The sequence below is a fragment of the Vicugna pacos genome, chromosome 35 (assembly GCF_048564905.1).
Source record: "Vicugna pacos chromosome 35, VicPac4, whole genome shotgun sequence".
Classification (NCBI taxonomy): domain Eukaryota; kingdom Metazoa; phylum Chordata; class Mammalia; order Artiodactyla; family Camelidae; genus Vicugna; species Vicugna pacos.
Genome location: NC_133021.1, coordinates 15,458,075 through 15,483,604, shown reverse-complemented (window position 1 = coordinate 15,483,604; position 25,530 = coordinate 15,458,075). Strand labels below are relative to the sequence as shown.

At 35.6% G+C, this 25,530-nt stretch overlaps 1 protein-coding gene and 1 pseudogene across 1 annotated transcript in view; both read left to right on the top strand.

Moving 5' to 3' along the window:
* Positions 1-25,530, top strand: part of LOC102532168 (WD repeat-containing protein 35-like) — a 45,569-nt gene that overhangs the window by 560 nt on the left and 19,479 nt on the right. The window contains exons 2-12 of the mRNA XM_072955013.1: positions 272-389; positions 5,739-5,810; positions 6,848-6,940; positions 8,673-8,801; positions 10,234-10,367; positions 11,349-11,514; positions 11,641-11,786; positions 14,979-15,104; positions 17,786-17,971; positions 20,942-21,002; positions 23,570-23,714. Coding sequence (XP_072811114.1) covers positions 272-389; positions 5,739-5,810; positions 6,848-6,940; positions 8,673-8,801; positions 10,234-10,367; positions 11,349-11,514; positions 11,641-11,786; positions 14,979-15,104; positions 17,786-17,971; positions 20,942-21,002; positions 23,570-23,714 — 1,376 coding nt within the window. The remainder of the gene's footprint in view (positions 1-271; positions 390-5,738; positions 5,811-6,847; positions 6,941-8,672; positions 8,802-10,233; positions 10,368-11,348; positions 11,515-11,640; positions 11,787-14,978; positions 15,105-17,785; positions 17,972-20,941; positions 21,003-23,569; positions 23,715-25,530) is intronic.
* LOC140691428 (E3 ubiquitin-protein ligase RNFT1 pseudogene) lies at positions 3,607-4,132 on the top strand (annotated as a pseudogene).

Below are 25,530 nucleotides of genomic sequence, written 5' to 3'. Positions count from 1 at the left end.
GTTTATACCTCCATTACCCCCTCCCTCCTTTAAAAAAAATCCATCAGGTCTCTCCTCTCTTGGGTTCTTTCTCAGTCACTCACCTTGTCTTGTGTGCAGTTCTTTTTACCAAATGGCGGGGCCCGGGGCAGTTCAGGGGACTATGTTCATTTTCATAACGGCTCGCACTTCTGCAAGGCTGGCCGTTTTTCGTCTTCAGCCTTCGTCTCGGGTAGACCCGTTCCCAACCCCTTCGTGAAGAGCTGTGAGAGTGGGTCTGGTTGTTTTTCAGATTACCATTCCCAATAATGTGAAGCTGAAGTGTGTATCTTGGAACAAGGACCAAGGATTCATAGCATGCGGTGGTGAAGATGGATTACTAAAAGTTTTGAAATTGGAGACGCAGACAGGTAAATGAATGCGAATCCAAATGTTTGAACTCGACGGAAAATCATTTGTTCAGGGAGATTTGCTCATGGTATTTGTCAGTATGCAATTCTAATTCTTGCAAAAGGAAAAGAACAAAACCCCAAAAATTCTGTGGTGTTTTTCTAGTTTTTTTTTCACATGCAAATGTTAGATGAATTTGGCTGAAGTTATTGATGGAAATTGAAAAAGAATGAGGAAAGAAAACTAAGACACTGTGTTGCCCTATGCAATGTGTGTTATTGTGCTGTATTATTAGGAGACCAATAAAAATGATGTGAATCAGCATTTCAGTAAGGTTACAAAATCTCACATTTTGGCAGATTATTTGCAGGTTTATGTTATCCTTTCTGATTTTCAGATGTGTGAATTAGTATGCACCTAGTTCCCAAGAACAGAAAATTGGATTAAAAACATTTTTATTAAGAAGTCTCTTGTGTTTCATGGCTTGATTTCTCTTTTTCTAGTTCTCTGGAATCATAGCAAACTGTTACACATTTTGTTAGAATCTAGTGTTGCTCCATGTTGGAGAGCTAGACAATCCCCAATCTAAATTGTAGATCAAAATGAGGAGATTGGAGTTGGAACCTCAGCTCTGCCGTAAGACTTCTGAATGTCTTTCAGCACATTGCTGACTATCCTTGGGTTTTAGTTCACTTTTTTGTAAAATAAAGGATTGAGCTAAATTACTTTTTGGATTCCTTACAGCATTGCTTCTCAATGCTTCTCAGACATTAGGAATCATCTGATGAGGTTGTTAAAATGGATTTCTGGGCTCTAGCCACAAAGTTGATCTGGAATGGGGTCTGAGAATTTGCATTTCTAGTGATACTGACGTTGCAGATTCTCAGACCACACTTTGAGTAGCACTGCTTTACAGCTTTGAAGTGGTATTTAGGAATATTAATTGAGAACTTTCTATGTTTGGGGTGTTTAATCTTTAGTATCTCATTTGACTTCACAATAATCTTGAGAGGTAGGTATTCCAGATGAGAAAACTGAGGTGCTGAGCAGTTAGTAAATGGCCAAAGGTCACATAGGAAATAAGTGACACAGATACGATTTGAAATAATGGGAATAGAAAAGAGTTTTACTTGAGCCAAACTGAGGACTGTAGGCGGGAAGCAGCATCTCAGGTAGTTCTGGGAAACTGTTCCAAAGAAGATGGTTTTATCTCCTGCTGAAACAAACAGCATCAAACATGACAGTGGTACATTCCTTCAAGGAATGTATATGCTTCCTACACAATGAGTAAGTCTGGCTTTGGCTTTGGCTTCTAGGAAGAGAGCCTTATCATTGAAGGAGTACCAGCACTGAGCATTTATATTTTATCTCTGTGTTCAGAATGGACATTCTTTACTTCTGGACAATGCACGCTTTAATGATTAAAACAGATAAACAAGATGTTTGATAGGCTACAAAACAGGCTGTTCTAGTTAGCATAAAGTTTAAGTTAAATAATAAATGAGCCAGAATGACTTCCCCATACTTCAATATGTGAAAATTTCTTCCATCAGAATTTAGTTTGTCTCACTTTCAAGCCCACGTTTTTAACCACTACACAGAGGGCTCATGGACAGCCTCAGTAGAGAGAGAATAATTGTTTTGATGTGTTAAATTAATTCTATGAAATAAAAGGCAGATTTGGAAGGTTGATACTTATGTACCAATTAGAGTTTGACCTCTGATGTTTAGCAATTTAATTTCTCAATGCTTTAGTTTTATTAACTGTGTTAAGACAAAATAATTTGTGTCTCTGTTATGTTTTTCAAATATATAGGTACCTATGTGTATGTATGTATTTTTTTGTTTTGCTTAAAACATGTAGGAAGTTTTAATTACATTAAGAAATGCACTTATGTTTAATATTGTAGACTTTTCAAGAAAAAAATTACTTCTTTTCCTGTTCTGCACTTTTGATGAAGTATGGTTACAGTATTCTTTGCAATTAGTGAGCAAGATGGCATATAGATTCTTGAGAGTCTTGGAAGATGGAGTAAATTATTTGTTTTGGAACTTAATGAGTGTGAATCATATTTTAAAGAGATGAATATAAGAACTATTACTGGAAGATTGTTTAAAGTTCAGTCTATTGTGTTTAATAAGCATAGTTGTGATACAACAGATCCTCCAGTAACAATGACCAGATATTGCATGCCTAGTACGTTTGAAGTACTGTGTTGTACTAAAGATGCAAAGATGTGACTTTGTAAGTACCATTTTGGAGTTTAGCTACAAAATAGCTAAGTTATTATCATTCATCAATATAATATAACAATCCTCTACATCAATAAAACACCTTCTATGGCATCATTTTAATGGCTGTTTAGTATTCCATTATGTTGGTATATATGATAGTTTATTTAACCAGTTCTAGTGTTGGACATTTAGATGTCTTCATATAGGTTGTGTCTAACAATATCTTCGTATCTAAAGATATTTATTAAAGATATTTCTTTGTGTAAACCTTTATTTACTTGCTAGGATAAATTTCTAGAAGTGGAATCCATTGGATCAAAGGTCATGTACATTTATAAAGCTTCTTCGTATGTTTAGCCAACTTATCTTCTAGGAAGTTTGCACTACTTTGCATTCCCTGTGGTGATGTACCCGGTTTTCACTCCCTTGCCTTAGAAGGAAAGGGACTAGAACCAGCATTAGCCTGAAGCTTTTTCCATCAGGTTAAGATGGGGAGGCGGGTAACTTTCTTCTCTCACAGGCCAACTTCCACATGTTTTGCTGAAGCCCACCTCCTCCCTCCTTCCATGGACCCCATTACTTTTTTTATCCTCTCTCTCCTTTGAGTTTCAGTTTGATTTCTCCCTCTTTTCTCTCCCTCACCAGTGATTTTCATGTTCCAAATCCAATGGACAGCTTTTATTTTTGGTTCCTATCAGCATTTGACCTTTCCTTCTGTCTTGAATCATTGTTTTTCAAGACAGAAGAACTGAAGTTTTTTAATTATTGTTTTATTTCTATGTGTTGCTTTTCCCTCCTTTCTCAATCTCTTTACTAGATTTTCCTCTAACTATTGGAATTCCTGAGAACTTGGCTCTGAGCTCTCTTCATTTTACGTTCTCTTTAGACTTATTCTTTCATTTCCATGGTTTTAAATGCCATCTGTGGGGTGATGATTCCTAAATAAACATCTCCAACCCAGTCCTGATTTTTCAGACTTGGACATCGCCACAAGAATCTTTCATGGGTTTTAAATGCCTTATTTTATTGGTGCCTTCTTTCATCATGCCTTTTAAATCCAAGGGTTATTGGTACGTGCTTTTAGAAGAATTCTGTCAGTATTACCCAATTTTTGTTCCCATGCCAGTCTGGTTTGTTTCCTCATTGGTCATGGGGAGTTTAGGAATGTAACTCACTAGAGTCTTGGAATACTGGTGGCTTTGCTCTACCTCTACCTCATTGAAAACTTTTGGCTTTTTTTTTTTTTTGACATCAGAACTTTCAGGTGAGTTTTGCAAAATTTTCAGCATGATCAAGTTCTGGAGTTGTTGCCAGCAAAAGACAATGTTTTGATGTGGATGATACTTGTTCAACATGTAAAGTGGAATTCCAAAAAATTATTCTCATCTGTCAGAATATATTTTGTGAAGAGTCCTTCACTAAATAGTTTAACAAAGAAAAAATATGCCTGCTGTGCAGAATTATGAATTCAGACCATATAAACAAAGGGAAAGATGGAACTATTTCATCACACTTTCAGATATGGTAGGTCCTGTAAACCCTTAGAATCACGTATCATTAATTTCACTTGGTTACAGTGACTATTACTATGGCATTAGAAGGGATTTTCAGTGCTATAAGAAACATGTTTCTAGCAAATGTTTTTAGAATACTAGAATAAGGTTTAAGTGTGTAGAACAATTTTTAAGCGATTCAGTGAGTGAAAGAACCTTCTGTTAAAAAAATAATGATCCCCCTAATGTATATCAACAACATTTATTCTGTCTTAATGTTTGACAGATGATTGTGATGTTATATATGTGCATTCTTCTTAATGTTACCAAGACAGTAACTGGATAATTAGAACCAGTGGTTTTAGAGGAACTCAGGTATTTTTTCCTGAGATTGTTTTCAGAATAAAGAATATTTTTCATAATATTTTAAGATACATGTTATCTGAAAGTAGAATTTTATTTAGCATCAACTTTTGTAATTCCTATTCTCACAAATTCTTTAAAGAGTTTCATAAATTTGTATTTTAAAGTAGATGTTTTAAATGCTACATTTTACATGCATTAGTCAGATTTGCTAAGTGAAGATTAATGTGCTGAGATGACATATTAATGTATTATTCTCTACAATACGATTAGTAATCAAGGAGAATAAATCACTTTAAATAAAAAAGTCTTTAAAGGCATACATTGCTCTTTGGATAAAATCTAAAAAAAAATTTTTTTATTGTTTCCTGCAAAGACTTCCTAATTTTTCTTGTGCCCATCACTTCTGCCTCATCTTGTGCCATTCTCCCCCAGTTCAACCAAATCGGCCTTTTTTCAGTTTGTCAGAGGCTCTACACTTCTTCTCAGGGGGCTTTGCCTCACTGTTTCGTAGCCCAGAATACTGCCCCCCTTTCCCTGCCTTGCTTGGCTTTTTCCAGATTCTCCCTCAGTCTCAGCATAAATATCATTTCTTCAGAAATCGTTCCCTGGTTCTCCCTCCCTCCAATCTAAATTAATCCCCTTCTGTTACTGCCTCTTTTTATACCTTTACTTCCCCAGTTTATAATTATATATATATATATTTATGTGAGTGTGTGATGGTGTATTTAATATCTGTCCCCTCAGTAGACTCCAGGCTCTCTGAAGGCAGAGGCCTTAACTAGTTTGTTCATCATTTTATATTCAGAACTTTCCACAGTACATAGGTCAGTGTGGACATTCAATAAATATTTGTTGAATGATGAATGAATAAATATAAGATTCTGTAAAATCTAGTAAAAACTAGTTTCCAAAATCTTTGCTTTTTGATCAATCTTATGCTTTAGAGTTCTCAATCTATATCTCATAAATATTTTTATGTATTATCTTTGGGGAAGGAATAAGTAACAATAATAAGTTATATATTTAGTATACTGAATAAACAACGTCCTTTACACATTTTTGCTTTATTTTTCCAGAAAAACGTCTTTGCAAGAGGGTATGTGTTATTGTCCATGTTTTCGCCATGAGAAAAGCAGATCAGAATGAGGCATACTTAAATCTTTCTAATATTATCTGGGAATAGGAACTCCTTTCAAAAAAAGCAGGAAATGTCAAAATTTTATAATCTGCCACTTACATATTTGCCACAGTATTTTTTTGTTTTTGTTTTTTTAGATGATGCAAAGTTGACAGGTCTTGCAGCCCCTAGTACCCTTTCTGTGAATCAGAATCTTAAAGGTCATAGTGGTGAGTCATGTAAATTTTTAAATCATATTTGAATAGTATTAACTTTAGGAATTTAGAAACTGTCTACTTAATGCAACAATGTCATCATTTTAAATAATGGTAATATTTTAAGAAATCATTTCTATTTAGCCATAATTAATAGAGTGTAGAATCATTCACCAACTTTCAGATGATTAAATAACATCTTCAACAGATGTGAAAAAAAGTAGCTATTTTATATATTAAAAATACTGTTATCTGCCTATGGATAGGATATAATCCTTTTTTGGAGTCTGTCCTATGGTCCCAGATTAAAGTAGACTAAGAGGCATCTGAATGCACTACATGAACCTAGACTGAATCTTGAAATGACAAAAACAAGTATCTATAAAGGACATTATTTGGACAGTTAATAAAACTTGAAAGTGGGCTGTGGGTTAGATAATATTGTACTGTTACTAAACTTTCTAATTTGTAAAATGATTTTAAAAGAGAAATGCTCCTGTTCTTAGGATATACATACTAAAGTATTTAGGGACTAAAAACTAAAAGAAACCCCATTTGGTCATATAACCCAGAGGTTTAAAATATGCTCAAGAGTTTGTTACTAATAGAATGGAAAACAAGGTTGGAGAGGGGAGAGAAATAGGGGACATATCAACCACAAACAAATATCCACCCCCTCCCCCAACCAAAAAAAAGTCCTTCGTATGATGTCCTTTGGGCATCATAATCCTTGAGAGTCAGGCAAATTAGGTAAATCTTACTTACATTTGTTTCTGTCGTCAGATATATGGCAGCTCTTGCAGCTGATCCTACAGGGGCTTTAGCTGGCATGAAATAGAAATAAACATGTAAAATAGGATTATGCGTTCTTGTAGAAATGAGTAATAATAGTAACTACATCCTGTGAATATTTTTGAGTAGTATTAAAGACTGGTTAGTTGCCCAGGAACAGTATTGATTTTAATCTGCTCTTGGTATTTAGTGTAAAAATATAAATTTGAAATTAACCGTGGCTTCCTTTTTGGTCTCTAAACTGTTTTATAATTTTTTAGGTTCTGTTCAAATTGTCACATGGAATGAACAATACCAGAAGTTGACTACCAGTGATGAAAATGGTCTTATCATTGTTTGGATGTTTCATGAAGGTATATTGGGAGAGTTCATTTAATCTTTCACAAAATGGAGTCTGGATTACAGTATCTGCATGGGGAAATAACTTCTTTGAAACAGGCCCTTTTTTAACCAGCAACAGGAGGAGTTCACAGGGGTGATATTTCTGAATTTATGGCTGCCTACTCTTCCCTTTAACATTATTTCTTTTGAACTGTGATCTTGCATTAAGAAAGTGAATTAGGTGACTGTTGGTTATCTCCAAACTGAACTTAGACTCTTAGCAGTATACTTTCTGCTTGAGATAGCCTTTTTGTTTTCTTTTTTCTTTTTTCAGGTTTCCAGTAAGAATTGGTTTCTCTGTGGTCAGGGGCTAGAGTTAGTTCAGTAGATAAGAACATGTTTATGAAGAAGTCAAAGGCAATAATTCATTTCCTTTAATGAGCCAGTCAGCTTCCTTTTCTTCCGTGGATACAGATTTCATCTCGGCTCTGACTGCTGGCTCACAAGTTGTGCCTTTTGCCCACGAGAGAGAGAAGGATTAATTTATGTGCATCACTATTGCCAGAAAAATAACTGAATAATACACATTCTTTTGAGGCTTGTAGCCATCATCTTTAAATGAAAAGGGCCCCTTAGTTCACACGTGTTGTTTTGAAAACGTTTAGGGTATGCCTTTTAAATATTCTCAGTTAAAATATGCTGTAGTACATGAATTCATTTATTTATGTTTAAAGTTTATGTCTGTGTGTGTGTGTGTGTAGGTAGTAGAATGTGAAAGTACAGGAGATTAAACTTTGTCTGTTTCCAAAGTAGGTCTTCTCTGAGCCTCGGTCTTGACTTGATGATACCCTGCTCTGACTAGTTATTCCACATTGCATGATTATTTGCCTGGCTTCAAGCCAGAGTTCCCTGTACAGAATGTAGTAAAGCCTTTTAAAAATGAAAACAAAACAAAGTAGCCTTGGGATTTGTCTCACCTTTGGTTATACCTTGAGTCAGGTCACATCTCACTCCAGCCCCGTGTACAAGAACGTTTTTGTCACTCAGCATTAGTGATGTGATATCACTAATGTGATATGAACAGTTTAAAATTTTTTTCAAGCAGGCTTAGAGTTTTTACATAATGTGCTGATATTTAATATGCCTATAATTAATCATTGGAGAGTTTATGCATACGTATAAAGGTACTGTAGTTATTCTGTTTTTTCCCTTGGTTATGCGAGATGTACTCAAGTGGGAAAAGTTGGGCTTTGAGGAAAATCAATTGTTTTGGTTCTTCCAAAGCAAATGAAGTTTTATTTTTCAATTAACAGAAAAAAGGAAAGAGAAAAAGATTATGAAAATGAATATATGTACGTATATGCATGACTGGGACATTGTGCTGTACACCAGAGACTGATACATCATAATTGACTGTACTTTAATTTAAAAAAAATTCATTCCAAACAAAAAAATTAAAATAAATTGGTGAGAAAATGTAAAAAAAAAGAAAGAGGAAAAGAAAGCAAGAAAGAGGGAAAAATAAAGATGGGCATTTGTTGTGTTTTCTGTGATAACCTTTGAAGCAATTATTAGTTAAGACCTAAGTTAGTTTTTGCATCTTGTTGTGTTGGATTTGAAGATTTTATAGTTTAATGTGTCAAGTTGTAGCAAACTTTGTAGTTATTTATCCCATTGTGTATTTTATGGCATGTTTTCAACTCTGAAGTACCATTTGTTAGATGGGAGTTTCGGCTTGTAATTAGTTTCTATTTGTGAAAACAGGCTCGTGGTATGAGGAGATGATCAATGATAGGAACAGATCAGTGGCTCGAAGTATGAGCTGGAATGCCGACGGGCGGAAGATCTGCATCGTGTACGAAGACGGGGCTGTGATAGTTGGTTCTGTGGACGGTAATGCATTTTTGCACCTAGAGCTAAGATCAAGATTTAGCTGACATTTTTGATCTTTAGAGGTTTAAATTAATTGTCATATGTTAGCATTCTGATAGAAAAATAAACAAGAAAAGAGAAAATAGTTACTGTACAATTTGATGACATTCAAGAATCATTTATTTTCAAGTATATTCAGGTGAAAAATCAATTTAAGTTTCCTACAGTAGCACTGGAAAAAATGAATTTTTCAGAATTATTTTAAATATATCTGCCTAATTATATAAGTTATCTTTACATTTGTTAGACTGTATTATAAATATGTAAATATTAGTTTCAAAAAGTATGTAGAGGTCTAACGATCACTTTTTAAACATTGAGATGAAAATGATATATATAACATTAGTTTCAGGGGTATAGCATAATGATTCAGTATTTTTATATATTATGAAATGATCATCTGGTCATTTTTTAATAGAAGTGAGCATGTCATTGCTGTGTTTTGTAGGCTAAAAACCTATGTCTTTAAAATTCTAGTTCATCTATAGCACTAGGGCTTCTAAGAGTTTGGACTTTTGTTTTAGTGTGAAATTCTGTCCATTAGAGAAATAATTTATTAAAAACATTTTTTTGTACAGAAAAAAAAATTTTCTGAGAGCCTTCAAAATGACAGCTGTAGTTCTAGGCACTAGGTACAACAAAAAAAATTTTTCAGATCTGGATCAGGAGAGATGGATGAGTAACCAAGCAATTACAATGCCTCATGACAGGTGCTAAGGGAGGGAAAATACAGCAACACGTGGAAGAAGTATGCAACCCAGAATCAGAGGGATCAGGGAGGGCATCCTGGAGGAAGTGATGTCTATGCTGAGGCATTAGCTACAAGGACGGTTGGTGTGTACAATGTCCTAGACCTAAGAAACAGCATTTGAGGAGGTCCAGAGGAGTTGAACTTACCCATGTTTAGGATATTGAAACAATTTTGAGAATCAGTGTAGTATAAAACGAAAAGGAGAAGGGTTGCATGTGATGAAATTAGGATCTTAGCCTAGATTAGTGTCTGACTGAGGACATACCTCTTTCTTTGTATCGGGGGCAAAGCAGAAAGGATAAGTGGATTCAGTTCTGTTCCGAATGTCTGAAAGTGGGAATGGGGGATATCTTTTTTGAAAGGTTTTATTTTCTTCCCAAAGTAGAAGTGAGTAGAAGTGAGGTTCTGAGTCAGAGTTTAGAAGAGAAGGAAGAAAGCTGGAAGCAGCTGCTATTTCAAATGCTCAGTAGGGTGTTTGACACATAGTAGGTGCTCAGTATTGACTGAATAAGTTGAACAAATGCATGGATGCTGTGAGGAGTGTGAGGGCTTTTTCAGGAAACAAAGATTTTCAGAGAGGCTATTGGAGAATCATGACCTTGAACTTTTAATGAAATTATGATGTTTTATGTTATGTTTTAGGGAATTGCATTTGGAGAAAAGACCTGAAGGGTATACAGTTATGCCATGTAGCCTGGTCCGCAGATAGCAAAATCTTACTTTTTGGAATGGCAAATGGAGAAATACACATTTATGATAATCAGGGGAATTTTATAGTAAGTATATATATTCTTTACTTTTATTTATACAGTTTTATATGATTATTTTCTATATCATTCACATATGTATACACATTTATTTATTATGATAGTTTATGTAATCAAGAAAGTCTTCAATTCAGGTTTTCCTCCAATCGTCTAAAATTTTTTAGTTAAAAAACTTCTGGGTTGCTTTAAGGTAAATTAATGCTTTTAATTCTGATTCTCTGGTAGCTGGAAAGGACAAGACCTCAGCGTATTGAAACTGAGGGATTATGGGTAGGATGATGTGTAGTTTAATCTTTGTGTCCTCTAATACCTGAAGCCAAAGTTTCCATTAGATACCAAAGATATTTTTGTAGCAAGCTACTAAAGATTGTAAAAAGGATGGAAGACTTAAACATCAGGTCCTGAAAAGAAGACAAAATAGAATAGGCTGAGGAAGCATAATATCAAGAAAAACCTTGGCTTTGTGAAATCTGGCTGTGATGGATCTCTGACCTTACTTCTGGGGCAGTTTTTTTGTCAGGGAGGGTAGGTGATTAGGGTTTTATTTATTCATTTATTTAAATGGAGGTACTGGGGATCGAACCCAGGACCTCGTGCCTGCTAAGCATACACTGTACCACTGAGCTCCACCCTCCCCCTACTTTTGTTTTTAGTGAGGGTTAAGACGTTACATAAATCCACTCATTAGTGGAAGTGATAATAACCAACCAACTTTTACATGACACTTTGCTATTTTCAGAGCACTTTTGTGTACCTCGTGTCATTGAGTCTCATAAAAGCTCTGGGTTTTTTTTTTTTATCTTCATTTTACGAATGGGGAAAACTGAAACTCAGGTAAAGTGATTTGTCCATGATTGGTAAACCAATAAGTGATGGAGCTTGCATCCCAAACCAGATTTTTAAAATTTTTTCAGTGTTCTTTATATAACACTGATTCATACTGACTCCTGTTTTAAAATGTAAAACACTAACCTAACTGATTTTATTTAGATGAAAATGAAACTCAGGTGTTTAGTGAATGTCACTGGAGCAATCAGTATTGCTGGAATTCATTGGTACCATGGCACAGAAGGCTGCGTGGAGCCAGATTGCCCTTGCCTTGCTATTTGCTTTGACAATGGGAGATGCCAAATAATGAGACATGAAAATGACCAAAGTATGTAATTTTTCTTTTTTTCAAATGTGGAGAATTAAAAAAATATTTAAAAATTATCTTTAAGATGATAAAATTCTCTAGGCTAAGTTTTTCACTATAATTACTTCATTTTTTCTTTTTGACTAGATCCTGTTTTAATTGATGCTGACATGTATGTAGTCAGCATCCAGTGGAACCACACTGGCAGTGTGCTAGCTGTGGCAGGCTCCCAGGAGGCCAACACTCAGGATAAAGATGGAAACGTTGTACAGTTTTACACTCCGTTTGGTGTGGTAAGTGTATTAAAGATTTTGTCTTCTTTCTATTTAAATATGCAGTGAGTAAGGGGGGAACCAAATGGAGGGAGGGATATGAATTTGTCACATTTTTTAAAAGGGACATTTCAAGTAAAAATGATGAACCATTAGGTGAATGTCTTTGAATGTTATCCCCATATTATAAGTCTTCATGGTTGTATTTTATCATGGAATTTATTTGATAATCTGTACATTTAGGACACCAGATGTTTCACATAAGAAATCACTAGGGAGTAGCTGAGAATATTTTCTCTGTGATCTGAACATGCATCTCCTTTTACAGCTGCTTTTTGAGTTATTTTTAGTGTAATTTAGTTGTTCGAGGTTAATTTTGGGGGGTTTTAATATGATATATTAAATATGCATAGGTATTTAAATATACATATCTGTCTGTCCTATCCCAAACTTCTAATAGTTTTAATTTGTTGTGGAATAATCAATTATTTTAAGACAATCTATCTTAATAATTAATCTTAGGTGATACTACATTAAAATATGTGTTGTTTTCATAAATGCATATGCTATCTTTCTCAATAGTATTATTAATAAATTTAATTTTTGAAGAGAATTTTCTTTAAGCAGCAGTAGAAAAGATCAAATAGGAGGATTCATATATTGTACATTTTAAAGAATTTAGAAAATGAGAACTTAGTAGTAACTAAACTTAATACATTTTTGCCTATTTTATTTTCTAACTTTAGACTATATTCAGTCTCTTTTGGACATCCTGTTGATTTTTATAAATTCATCCTAGACTTCAATAATACATATTTTTGGCTACACAAAAGCCTATACCAGTTGCTCTACTATTTTAATATTAATATTTTTTATGTATTTTCATAATTTCTCTAAGGGTAAGAAATGGTGTCAGCTGATGCTGAGTTACCCAGTACAGTGTGCTCTTGAGAGCAGGTACTCTCTGTAAGTTGTCAGCTAATAGTATTTCTGGTAGTTGTAAAAGCTAAGGAAAAACAAAAGCATAGTTCTCAAGGTTCCTACATAATTAAAAATCTGAATTCTAGTTATCTCGATGTTGATAGCCTCCTTTTTAATTCGTGTTCTTTGTTGGTTATTTTTGTTTGTTGCCATTGTCTAATTTATCATTATGTTATTTTACCAGCTTATTCTTGTTAGTTCAGTCTTCTCTAAGTATAAAAACATGCATTCAAAGGTCTTCTTGCTTTGTCTTGCAAATCAACGTGTTATGTGTTAAACTGGAAACTGTAAGTAGTTTTCGGTATAGTTGTAATTAAAAGTATCTAACACTTCCTTGAGGTATTTAGTCACTTAATATTTTTTGTTTTGTTGTGTTTTGAATGAGTGAATATATGAGGGATTTATTTTTGGATCTATGTTATTAAGATAGAGAAGGTAACTTGAAAGGAGATTACCTAAGGATTTAAACTTAAGAAAACCTCAGGGAAGAATTTGCTTTTGGTTCTGAGGGCTAGGGCCTTCTGGTTTGCACAGTGTGGTCTTAGCCATGGGAGGGGATAACAGAGCATGTGGTTTGTAGTCAGGTTGACCTGGCTTTGGCTTTGAATTCCCTTTCTACAGTGTAGTTTCTCTTAGAGAAGTCATTTAACTTCTAAGACTCAGTTTACTAATTTCCTGAAATAAAGGTAACACCTCATGACATTGTTGTAAAAATTAAAGGAGATGACAATGGGAAAATGTCTACCGCGGTGCTCAATGGATGTTTACTAACAGTTGGCTTCTCCCCTGCTGCTGCCACCGCCTGGTGTTTTTGCAGCGTTGGGAGATGGCCTTGCTCTCACAGTGCAGGTTGTCAGTACCAAGAGTGATGTGAGAGCCTGCTTATTCCCTCTGGTTTCATACAGGCAGCAGGACAGATAGAGTGGACCCTCCTAGGTTAAACCTTTTTCGCCCCATTGATTGCCCTGGCAAAATAGAGTTTAATACATTTGACTTTAGAGCATACTTGCTTAAGAACAAGTCTACCAGGATGATTTATTGAAATTCTAGGGATTATACTCTTGTGTCAAATAAGCAAAGATTAAAAATGTTTTCTTTCTATGGCCACATTAAAAAAGTCTTTGTATTTGTTTATTCATTTGTAAATTTAGCCATAAAACAGAGTGTGTTAGTATATGAAGAAATTAATTTGACTGCATGATACATTAATTTACATAATAGATTTTTTTTGAGTACTTGTTTACCAAGGGATCTTTTAAGGGATAGGGAAACAAATGTGGATATGATAAAGTTAGTGCTCTCAAGTAGCTCACTGTCTGAATTCTTGTATCTGTTTAAGATGCCTAGGAGAGCTCCAGGAGGATGAGGAACAGGATAGGGGAGGTGCAGGGGAAAGGGAAGAATGATTTCAGGTGGAAGAGATACTATATGGGCCAAAGGAATGGAGGCACAGGCGTTCCCTCCTGTGTGAGAACACAGTCATTATGGCTAACTAGGGTGCTGAACCAAAGAGTTTTGGGCAAAGGGGAAAGGCACTGTATACTATGCTAAAGAATGTGATGGTGAGCTATTGATTTTTTAAAAGTATTAAACATTTTTTAAAGCAGAGTAGGATTTGATTGGATTTGTGTTCCTGAATGATAACTGTGGCATCGGAGTGGAGACTGAATTTGAAGGGTGGGAATGATAAAGAGGCAAAAGGTAAAAATTGCAGTTAGGAGGCTATTACCATAGTTCAGCCAAGAAAGGAGGCAGCCATAGTGGAGCACAGAAAGGGGTGAAAGCAATAGGGCTTGCTGCCTGCTTGGCTGTTGGGGGTGGGGTGGGGATGAATGAGATGCAAGACTTAAGGGTTGTGTTTACTACTGCAATATTTCACTGATTGTACAAAGCACAGCTTTTTACAACTCTAAAGCTGGGATTCATCTTATAATCAAAGTTGTCCTATTTTAATTAGTGTGTTTTTCTTTCCTTAGTTGTACATAAAAATAAAGATGCATATTTAAATCTTAGTAATCTTAGATTTGATGAAATTTGATACTGAATTCTTTGGCTCTAGTTTGTAAACTTCTATCATAATATTTGTTTTTCATCATAGAAATTGAAGGAAAATGATTTGAAGTGTGTAGCAACTTTTCATAAAATAATTTTTGTACCACTTTTGATCTCTGTGAAGTGACTTTATTTATTTAATTGTGATAACTTAGGTTAAATATAATAATTTTTTTTCAGCATCTGGGTACTTTGAAGATTCCTGGAAAGCAGATTTCTGCACTATCTTGGGAAGGAGGTGGACTGAAAATTGCACTAGCTGTTGATTCTTTTATATATTTTGCAAATATTCAACCTGATTATAAGGTGAGTATCATGAGCAGTTATAAAAAAAGGTATTTTTTACTAAATAGTTTTGTAATAACTGGAAGTTTAATGTCTGTTTCTTGCTTATATTCATAGCCATTTTGTTTAGAAGCCAGTTGAAAGGAGGGTTTTTTAGTGTGAAAACCTTAGAACTAGTAAGCTTTTCTAGGATACTGTATATAATTAGTAAAATTATTCCTGCAGTCAGGGTCTCAGCAGGAAACAGAGGAGTAATTGAAGAGAGATTCATGAAGGGTTTATTACAGCAGTATGGACAGGGCTAAGGGGACCAAGTAAGGGATGACAAAGCCAGCACCCAAGGACTAGCAGCAGTGGGCAAGAGAAGGAGTATTGTTCCTGGAACCCACTAAGCATGGTGGCCATACAAGAGGGGCTGCCCTGTGGGAGCACAGCCACCGCTAGCTGGCTGGGCAGAGACAGCTTGGGGAAATAAATACTTTCACCCAGTTCTCTACCGGCTGGTGCCTTTTATTGGCCAAACCCAGCTGGAAAGCAGAAGGCAAGGTAGCTCAGGTGATGGAGTTCATAGAGGTCATCCTCCAGGGCAGAGAGCAGAGCAGAGAAGGGCAAAGTGGATCAGGAGAAAGTAAGAATAAGCAGTGTAACAACTAACCATATTTTACCTTAAAGTTAACATTTGAGTCATAACAAGATCTGAAGTATGGGATTGATCTGGTAAACTACTAAGAATATTTGTTGTGAAAAGACTTACATATTTAATTTTTAAAGGTCAAGCACCTTGGAGAAATGGCTGATTTCTAGGACTAGGGTGGGGAGAGCGCAAGATAAGCCCAGAGCATCTTACAGTGCCAGGAAGTAAGGAAGTGCTCAAAAAACAGAAAGATGGGGGCGTGCCAAAGGGACAGAGGAGCCAACTTGAAAGAGCTCAAGGCTGGAACAATCTCAGCAACAAAATGAATGACGTAACGTTGGCTTGTCACCCAGATTATAAAATAAATGTCCATAAGTACAAACCAATGTCGATAAATTATTAAATAAATAAATGGGGGAGAAGAAATAAATCTTCTTATAGAAGTATTCTAATTTACTTAGACACCACCCTCCAGGAGGTGGAGAGTAGTCCCTCCCGTTCCCCCAGCTTGAGTGTGGACTGCATTTAGTGACTCACTTCCAAAGAGCAGAGTATGGAAAGGGGGAAAAAGAAAGTGACTTGCAGCGGAGAAACCTGGCAAGCACTACCTTGTCCAGGCGAGTGACGCCAGCGTCATCGGTGATGTCACGTGGAGCTCACATACCCCTGCTGTGACATGATGGGCTGAGCTCTTCACTTGTGGGGTGGTCTCCCCAAAAACCGATAATCTCCTTCTTAGCCTGAGAAAAGCAGCAGACAAACCTGAATTGAGGGACATTCTACATTAATACCTGACTAGTACTCCTCAACACTGTCAAGGTCATCAGAAACCAGGGAAGACTGAGAAACCGTTACAGCCCAGAGGAGCCTCAGGAGACATGATGACTAAATATAGTGTATTCCAATTGGGATTCTGGATTAGAGAAAGGATATTAGGGAAAAACAAATGAAATCTAAATTAAGTTTGGAGTTCAGTAAGTAGTAATGTACCAGTGTTGGTTTCTCAGTTGAGACAGATGCACTGCGGTAATGTAAGATGTTAACAGTAGGGGAAAGTAAGTAAAGAGTATAGGGAACTTTGTACTATTTTTGCAAATTTTTTTGAGTTGAAATGACCTTAATTGGTTTATTTTTAGTCACATTTTTCACTTTAGTACAAATCCGTTTATTTTTATTTTTTATCAATTTTTTTAATTGAAGTGTTGTCAGTTTAATTTCTGGTGTATAGCATAGTGATTGTTATACTATTTTTGCAGTTTTTATATAAATCTAAATTTTTAAGGTAAAAAGTTTATTTTGAAAAGTAATCATGGTATAAAAAATAAACGTGACTTAGCTTTGAATAGTAAACACAGTGTTAATAATGTAGATAGTGAATATTGATTTATTCAAAATTACATATGAATTTTTTGGGAAAGGGAAAGCTGTAAGTTCTATAATCAATATGCATGTGATATGGAAATCGATACCAAATAGTTACAGCTAAAAGAGTTGTGAATGGCTGTCCTGGGAGGAAATTAGGTGGGGGTGGTGGAGAGGTCTGCATTTTGTTTTTGTTTTAAATAAGCCATGTAGAATTATCTGACTATAAACTATGTGCATATGTTACTCTGATAAAAACAAATATGAAAAACCTGGGTGAGAGGAAAAAGGCAGAGCTCCTATCTCTGAATTTTGGCTTGGGGACTCAGAATTGAACTCCGGAAGGGGTCACTCCTGTTGCCCCCAGGCAGCTGTTGTTGATGGCTGAGAAATCTGAAATTCTCACCACAAATTAAAATAAGGAAAGTTAAACTAAATTTATTTTGAAGCATATTTTTAAGCTGTCTTTATTACTCTTAGATTTTTTTGTTATTTTATTGAGAAAAGGTCTTAAGCTGAATATTCAGCCCTTATCGCTTCCATTTCTAAAGAATGTATTTTGTCACCACTGATAAACCACATATCTGCAATATTTCTAGGAGAAAATGTAATAATATGACTTTCCCAATGGTAATTTCTTTCTCCCTTTCTCTCTCGTCCCTCCTGTCTTCCCTCCTTCTGTTCCCTCCCTTCCCTCCTTCCACAGTGGGGTTACTGCTCAAACACTGTAGTTTATGCATATACCAGACCTGATCATCCAGAGTACTGTGTTATCTTTTGGGATACAAAAAACAATGAGACGTATGTTAAATATGTCAAGAGTCTCATTTCCATTACTACCTGTGGGGATTTCTGCATTTTGGCTGCAAAAGCTGATGAAAATCATCGTCAGGTAGGTGTTCCTTGATGTCTTAAAACTTAGGTGGGTTAACTGCTTGGCAGAATTGGGCTATGGTTATCCATCTTCTCAAGCATGGCCTCTATACTGGCAGATATAGCAAATATTGGGTCTTTTGGCCAGGTCTGTCTAGACCTCTGCTTGGAAAACTATGTGACTCCATTGATTCTGTGTTCCCTGATTTTTTCTCCGATCAGTTAATCCATTGGCAGTTCATACTCACCAGTACTGAAGCTTTTTGTCTCTGGAATATGTTTAAAATACCACAGTTCTTTTCCAGTTTAAAATTCCATAAGCAGAAATGAATAACCAGATGTCTAGTACAAATGCTCAAGAAATTATGTAACAGTGACCATTTATAACAATTTGGGTAGCTTTGACATTCAGAAATGTACTTTTATGTGGAGTTATATTACTTTAAAAATCAATATCTCATAAAATAAATAATATAAATAATGCCCTTTTAAAAATGTTCTATAAATGTAAATATTTTCAGAGGTATGCAAATTTTTCAAAAAAGGACTCATTTATCTTTAGCTGTGTTATAAATTATTTTATCACATTAAAAAGTATAGAATTTTTGGTTTAAGGTGGCCATTTGAACAGCCACATTTGGCTCTCTTCTCTTCTGAAACTCATTAAAACAACAGGAAAAGTATTTTTTAAAAAGCCATACGCCCCTAGGGACCAGAAAGGGAGAGGAAATGGCATCATAATTTCGGAGGTTGGAGAGTAGGTGAATTAGTGGCAATTGCCTTAGCAGACTCAGGAAAAATGAGATCTTCAGCCATTAGTGGAGAAAGCAAAGCAGCAGCTAGTTTTTATCACAGAATCCCAAAGAGACACAGGACTTGATGGCACCTGGCAGCAGAAAGAAACAAACAGAAAAGCAATTTGAGAGTACCAGAGATTATGCAGGCAGGAGAAAACTTCGGGGAAAAAAGAGGGGCATCTAAAGAAGCAGATTTCTAGATCCCCTCCCCACTACTGAGCTCACAGGGAGCTGCCCTTCTACCTCCAGGGGAGACTGGTTTGCCCCCAGAGAGTCTGCACTGCAGAGCACCATGCATCAGGAAGGGTGAAGGAACTTGCTGAGAACAGGGCAGTTAAATAATGCTACCCTAGGCTTCTTTTCCCACTTGGTTCCCAGGACAGATTTCACCGGATCAGGTGTCATAGTGGCATTCGACTTGTCAACCTCAATACTTCGGAGAATTGCTTTCAAAATTCTGAGGGAAAATGACTTCTCACCTTGAATTCCACACCTTAAGCAAATTATTAATGAAATATGAGGGTAGAATTCAGACATTTTTAGATATACAGGATCATCAAAAACATACCTTCCAAGCTTCCTTATCTTAGGAAGCTACTTCAGGACATGGTTCAGCAAAATGAAGAATAAACAAAAAGAGAAACAATCAGGGTCACCTGACAACAGTGGTAAAGAATGGTACCTGCTGACAGTTACGCACATGCCGAGGCAGTCAAATGAGAACAGGCCACGTGGCTCCAAAAGAAATTCAAGATGAAATTAATAGAATACTTAATGTGGTTTAACTCTTGAGGGGAGACGTACAAACTGGGGGATAACTGTGGACTTGAGTTAGTAGTAAATACCAAGAAAACTAAGCACAGAAAAATAAAAGACAATTATCCACTACAAGGAAAGCAAAATATGCTTGAAAGGAAAATAAATGTTATACCTGATTCAGCTATGGGCCAAAATAGTCAAAATGCTGTTCTCAACTGGATTTTTTTTAATTAAACATTTTTGAAAATTGAAGTATAATGAAGATTTTAAAACTGAAATCCTGATTTAACAAAATTCTAGTGGATCGATGGAGGGATGGGTGTGCACTGCTGTGTGATGGGAGCCTGGGAAAGGGGTGAAGGAGGGCTCCACACGTAGCTGTCTTGGTGGGTAGTGGTTACGTAATGCGCCAGGCTGAAACACAAGTAGCATTGTAAGCATGTTACTTGGATTTGTGGAGGTAAATATCAAAAGGATGACGTACAGAAGCTGGACGTAATTACTCTAGGGAGCAAGAAACGGGAAGTTGTGGGGATGGGGGTCTTCTTTTTTAATAAGAAGTCTTATTTGATCATGTGAATGATAAATATGTAAACCATTTGTATTTTGTGACAGTAAATAAGCTTATTTTAGTTAGTGAAAGAATAAATTATATTTTAGTATAATCCTTATTTAGTTTACATGTATGAAATTAAACAAGTTTTACTTGAGGTACTGAGAAAAAAAAAGTCCACATGCGTTGAAAGTTGGCTTATTTGAAGTTATTATTCTAATCAGGAAAATGTCTATGTAAAATAATGTTCTTAGTACTGGATATAGAGAAGGTCACTAATGGCAAAAAAAAAAAAAGAAATTATTATTAGAATGTAAAGTGTGTATTGTGCTTGATTATTTTTCCTAATATTAATTATTGATAATTATTTGTGTGTGTGTGAATCACTGGGCATTTTAAGTTATTTTCATTAGGTTAATTTTGTTTTTTCTGAATTAACTGACTTTTTTTTGAATTTCTATCATTTATATATTGCTTCAAGGAGGAGAACGATATGGAAACATTTGGTGCAATGGTAACAAATTAAGTTAGCTCTTATATAGCTGGATATAGGATAAAAATGAGTTTTGAGGTTGTAGCTGATCAGGAATTTTAGAAGTATAAATCGTGAAAAGTAGCCAGTGTACTTGTGTTTCTTAACTGATCTCTTAAAAACCGATGTTCCATTAAGTCGAGAAATCAGCCTTGGTTTAATTTTAATTCATATTTCTTTATTTTTGATGCTGTAGATTATCTTTGCTATTCTTTGCACTTAATTTTATCAATTACTTCCATATTAGTGATACTTGAAAAAGAGACAAGCATGTTCAGTTACCATTATTTCTTTTATTTAAAGTGCGTAAGCAAGAGGTTTGATATTTTCTATTTTATTTGTTCACAGTTTGTGCTAGTTCTTTGTAATTCTATTGGCACACCCCTGGATCCCAAATACATTGATATTGGTAAGAAGATGTTAATATTTATTCCCTCTTTAATCAAGTTTTATTTGTGAAACGAATTTAAAAGTGCAACGATGGCATTATTATTAGAATGGTATTCTCTAAAGCAAGGATGAGTGTACTTCCTGGTTTGCCAGGCTCAGTACCAGTGTATGCCTGTTGTGGTAGAATTATTAATAACTCCCCCATTTCACTCTCAGAAGAATCCCGCTTAATACAGTAAATGATAAGGTTATTTTATCTAAAATTGACAGTACTCTCACAACTACCATATTGTCATCATTTGCTTTAAATGGGAAATATAACTTTTATAGGAATTGGTATCTAACCTAATGATTCGTATGTAATAAACTGAGGATTATAGAAAGAATTTTGCCATGGAAGCACTTTTATTAATAAACTGCTTGTAAATACTTCTCTTGCATAAAAAAACACTTTAGCTGCTTGTGAAAGTGAGTTTGTCCTTTCCAGATTTTTCTAATGAAATCAGTCTGTTAATAGGGACAGCTTAAAAAAATCCCTGACTTCTTGTTTTCAGAAGACATTGTTACTGTGGATTTACCACTCCCTCTATCCAATAGCTATGAAAGTAACAATTAAGAAATTACAAATCCTGTTCTAAGGATTTTGTCAAAATGGTTTAGCAGTTATCTTATGATTTAGAGCAGATGGGGTCAGTGAAAGCTGAGCAAAGCTTGGGCCTGGCATCCCCAGGGTCTCTGCTGCCATTCTCAGGAGTGCCTTCCCACCAGCTGTTCCCCAGAGGAAGGCTTCTAGCTCCCTCTAGAGTTTGTAGTGGTATACATTTTGAATAGAGAAATCTTGGCAATTGTAATAAAATATTTTTAAAAATATGATTCAACTATACTGAGTTATTTAGCATATAAAATTATTGAATTTGAATCTAGACTTATTAATCTATTCAACTAACACCATACCATCAGTCTAGTTTCTAGTTTCTTGTTCAGTTTCTAAGTCTCCTACTGCCTTAAATGTCCTTTATTTGGACTGTGGCAAGAACTGTGTAAATGGTAGCTGCTAACACCATTTCTTTATTCTGACCATATTAATGATTACTTTGTAAGTATTTGTAAATAGAAAAATATATTTTGTACTATTTAAATTGTGAATTTAGAAACTAGGTACTAAAATGATCTTTTATAAAAGTTTTTTTATTTTTCCATATTTTGTGTGAATGTGTGTGTCTATTTTTATATTATTTAGTTTGTTTTGGACAAGTTATTTTACTTCCTTAATCCTCTTTTTCTTTATATGTAAGATGGATTTGATGGGACTATTTCATCAAAGGATACACAGTAGGGATTTACTTAAATGTTCTCTAAGAAATGGAACATATGAAAAAATGTTTAAGAGAACATATTCCTAAACTAGGAAGGAACTTTGGAGAATTTTCTTTTCCAAATTAATGAGGAAATATAAGGCATGTGAGATCAGAGGGAAGGATAAAGGCCTGAACTGGCCAGTGATGGTAGTGGAGATGGGAGGAAGGAGTGGGAGTTTTTAAATCCACCTGTCAGTTAGTGGACTTATGGGCCATTTCCATTTTTTTTTGGCTGTTATGAATGCTGTTATGCACATTTGTGTATGAGTTTTTGTGTGGGCATATGTTTTCATTTCTCTTGGGTATTTACATAGGAGTGGAACTAATGGGGCATATGGTAATCCTATACTTAACATTTTGAGGAACAACCAAGATGTTTTTCAAAGTGAAGGCGCCACTTTACATGCCTACCATTTCTCTATCATATTTTTGCAAATACTTCTTACTGTCTGATTTCTTGATTCTAGCCATCTTGTGGGTGCAAAGTGATATCTCATTGTAATTTTGACTTGTGTTTGCCTGGTGGCTAATGATGTTGAGCATCTTCTCAGTGACTTAGTGGCCATTTGTATATCTTCATTGGAGAAACGTCTATTTAGATCCTATTTGTCTTTTTATTATTGAATTCTTTACATATTCTAGATACAGTTCCTTATCATGTATATGATTTTCAAATATTTCTTGCATTTGGGGGTTGTCTTTTCACTTTTTTTGGTTTTCTTGGAGGGGAGGAGTTAATTGTGTTTATTTATTTATTAATTTATTTATTTTTAATGGAGGTACTGGGGATTGAACCCAGGACTTTGTGCATGCTAAGCACACACTCTACCACTGAGCTATACCCTCCCCCCACCTTTTCACTTTTTTGATGGTGTCCTTTGGAGCACAGATACTTTTAATTTTGATGAAGTCCAGTTTATCTACTTTTTCTTTTGCTGCTTGTGCTTTTGGTGTCATATTTAAGAAACCATTGTCTAACCCAAGGTCACAAAGATTTATACCTAAGTTTCCTTCTCGGTTCTATAGTTAGGTCTTTGATCCATCTTGAGTTGATATTTTTGTATAGTCCTACAAGTGCTTGACTCTTTTCTGATGCCCCAGACTGTGTGGAGTATATTGTCTGTAAAATGAGGGATTGGACTCAGTGATCACTGAAGTCTTTTGAAGCACAAACATTTGGTGATTCTGTCTAACTGTAACCTAATCGTCTTTATGTTCTTTTTAATAGTACCATTATTTGTTACAATGACTAAAACCCATGTGATAGCAGCTTCGAAAGAAGCATTTTATACCTGGCAATATCGTGTGGCAAAGAAGCTCACAGCACTGGAAATTAATCAGATCACACGGTCTCGAAAAGAAGGCAGAGAAAGGTATATCTTTTGATGCATAGTTTTTAGTAACTCAACCATATCACATTTAAATTAGACATAGCTATTATAAATTGTCATGCCTGAGAACTATAAATTGTTTTAATTAGCAGTCATCTTCTTCCTTCACACATACTTGAGATCTTACTGCAGTCGTCCCTTTCCTTTAAGACTCACTCATGTACTAAGATAAGAGTTATAACCCCAGTTTAAAAAAAGAAGTTTGGATATGTGAATTCATGTGGAAGCAGAAAAAAAAACAGTTGAAAAATACTGTATCTTGTGTTCTCAGTAGTTCTGAAAGACTCAATGGGAAGGGCCTTTGGCCTCTTTCGGGGGAGAAGGTGGATCTTGGGAGAAGTTGGGGCAGAAAAGTCTAGCATCTTCACTGAGTGAGTGTCCTTCATGAACCAGCTAAAGAAATTCTGGGTTTTGTTTAAATAAAGAAGGTGGCATTTCCTTTTTCCTTATATTTCTGTCTGGGATATACTTACTAGTTTTAATGACTTTGAGTCCGTTCCCTCTGGACCTCAGTTTCCCTGTCTGTAAAATACAGTTGACGATGGTGATCAGAGCCAGCACTGACTGAGTACTTCTTATGTGCCAGACTCTGGTAAGTCTAGTTAGGACTCTGATTATTCCTGTTTCACAGAGAGGAAACTGAGACACAGAGACTTAAATGACTTGCCAGAGGTTACCAGCTGATAAGGAGGGATGGGACATGGAGCCACTCTGCCAGATTGGCCTTCCTTGTGGTTTCCTGCTTGTTTTAAGGAAAGGATGTGGGTCACACGATCTTTTGAGAGACTCCTATTTTAACCTTCGACTTTTATTTTGTGATAACTAAGTAGAAATATTATGTTTGTACTTAAAAGAAATGTATTAGAAAGCAGAAACTTGGTACTTCTAAACTGATATACCTCTCTGTATTTAATACATTTCTATTACATTTATTTGACATTTGATCTCCCTATTACACTGATGAAAGTACAAATGTGACATCAATTTAACAATGACAAAATTTCATATATTAAAGATAGAAAATGACTTGATTTTCGTGTGGTTATACTGCAACTATAATTTCTTAAACTCCCTTTATATATCAGGCTCTGTGCATGTGTGCTTTAGAAACATTTTATTTCTGCTTCTCAAAAACTCTGCAAAGGGGAAATTGTTAACCTTATTTTACAGATGGAGAAATTGCATCTCAGAGACGTTAAATAACTTGCCCAGGGCCTCATAGCATTTCTATGATATGTCTTCTCTATTCACCTCCATTCATTTTAGTATTTTTTTCATCAGCCATTATAGAGCCCCTGACACTGTGTGGCAGGCACTGGAGATGCAGTCTTTGCCTCCAGGAAAACCACCATCTAGTGGGAGAGACAAGGACACTAGCAGTGATACTGCAGTGTAAGCAGTACCACACAGGTGCCCGAGAGATGGTGCACAAGGTGGGGCAGCTGCATAACCCGGTAAGCGCAGGGGAGGATTCTTTACTTCAGAACAAAAATTCCATTCGTTAGAGCTTCCTGAGTACACTTCAGTTCTACCTTGAGTGAGCACAGCGACAGGAGGGAGATTATGGAGAAGCAACAGAGTAACTTAGTGCACTGGAAGTTACTGCTAACTGGTGTTCATTTGGAGACTAAGGGAAGATATCTCTTGGGACTTACTGCGGTTCACTGGAAATATGTGATTCAGCGTCCAGGTGTATTTTTGGCACAGCCTTTAGGAACATGGCACTCACATAACTAGTAAACACCTTGTAGATAGTTTCTGCCTTTATAAGATTGAGCTGGGCCAAGAACTGTTTAAA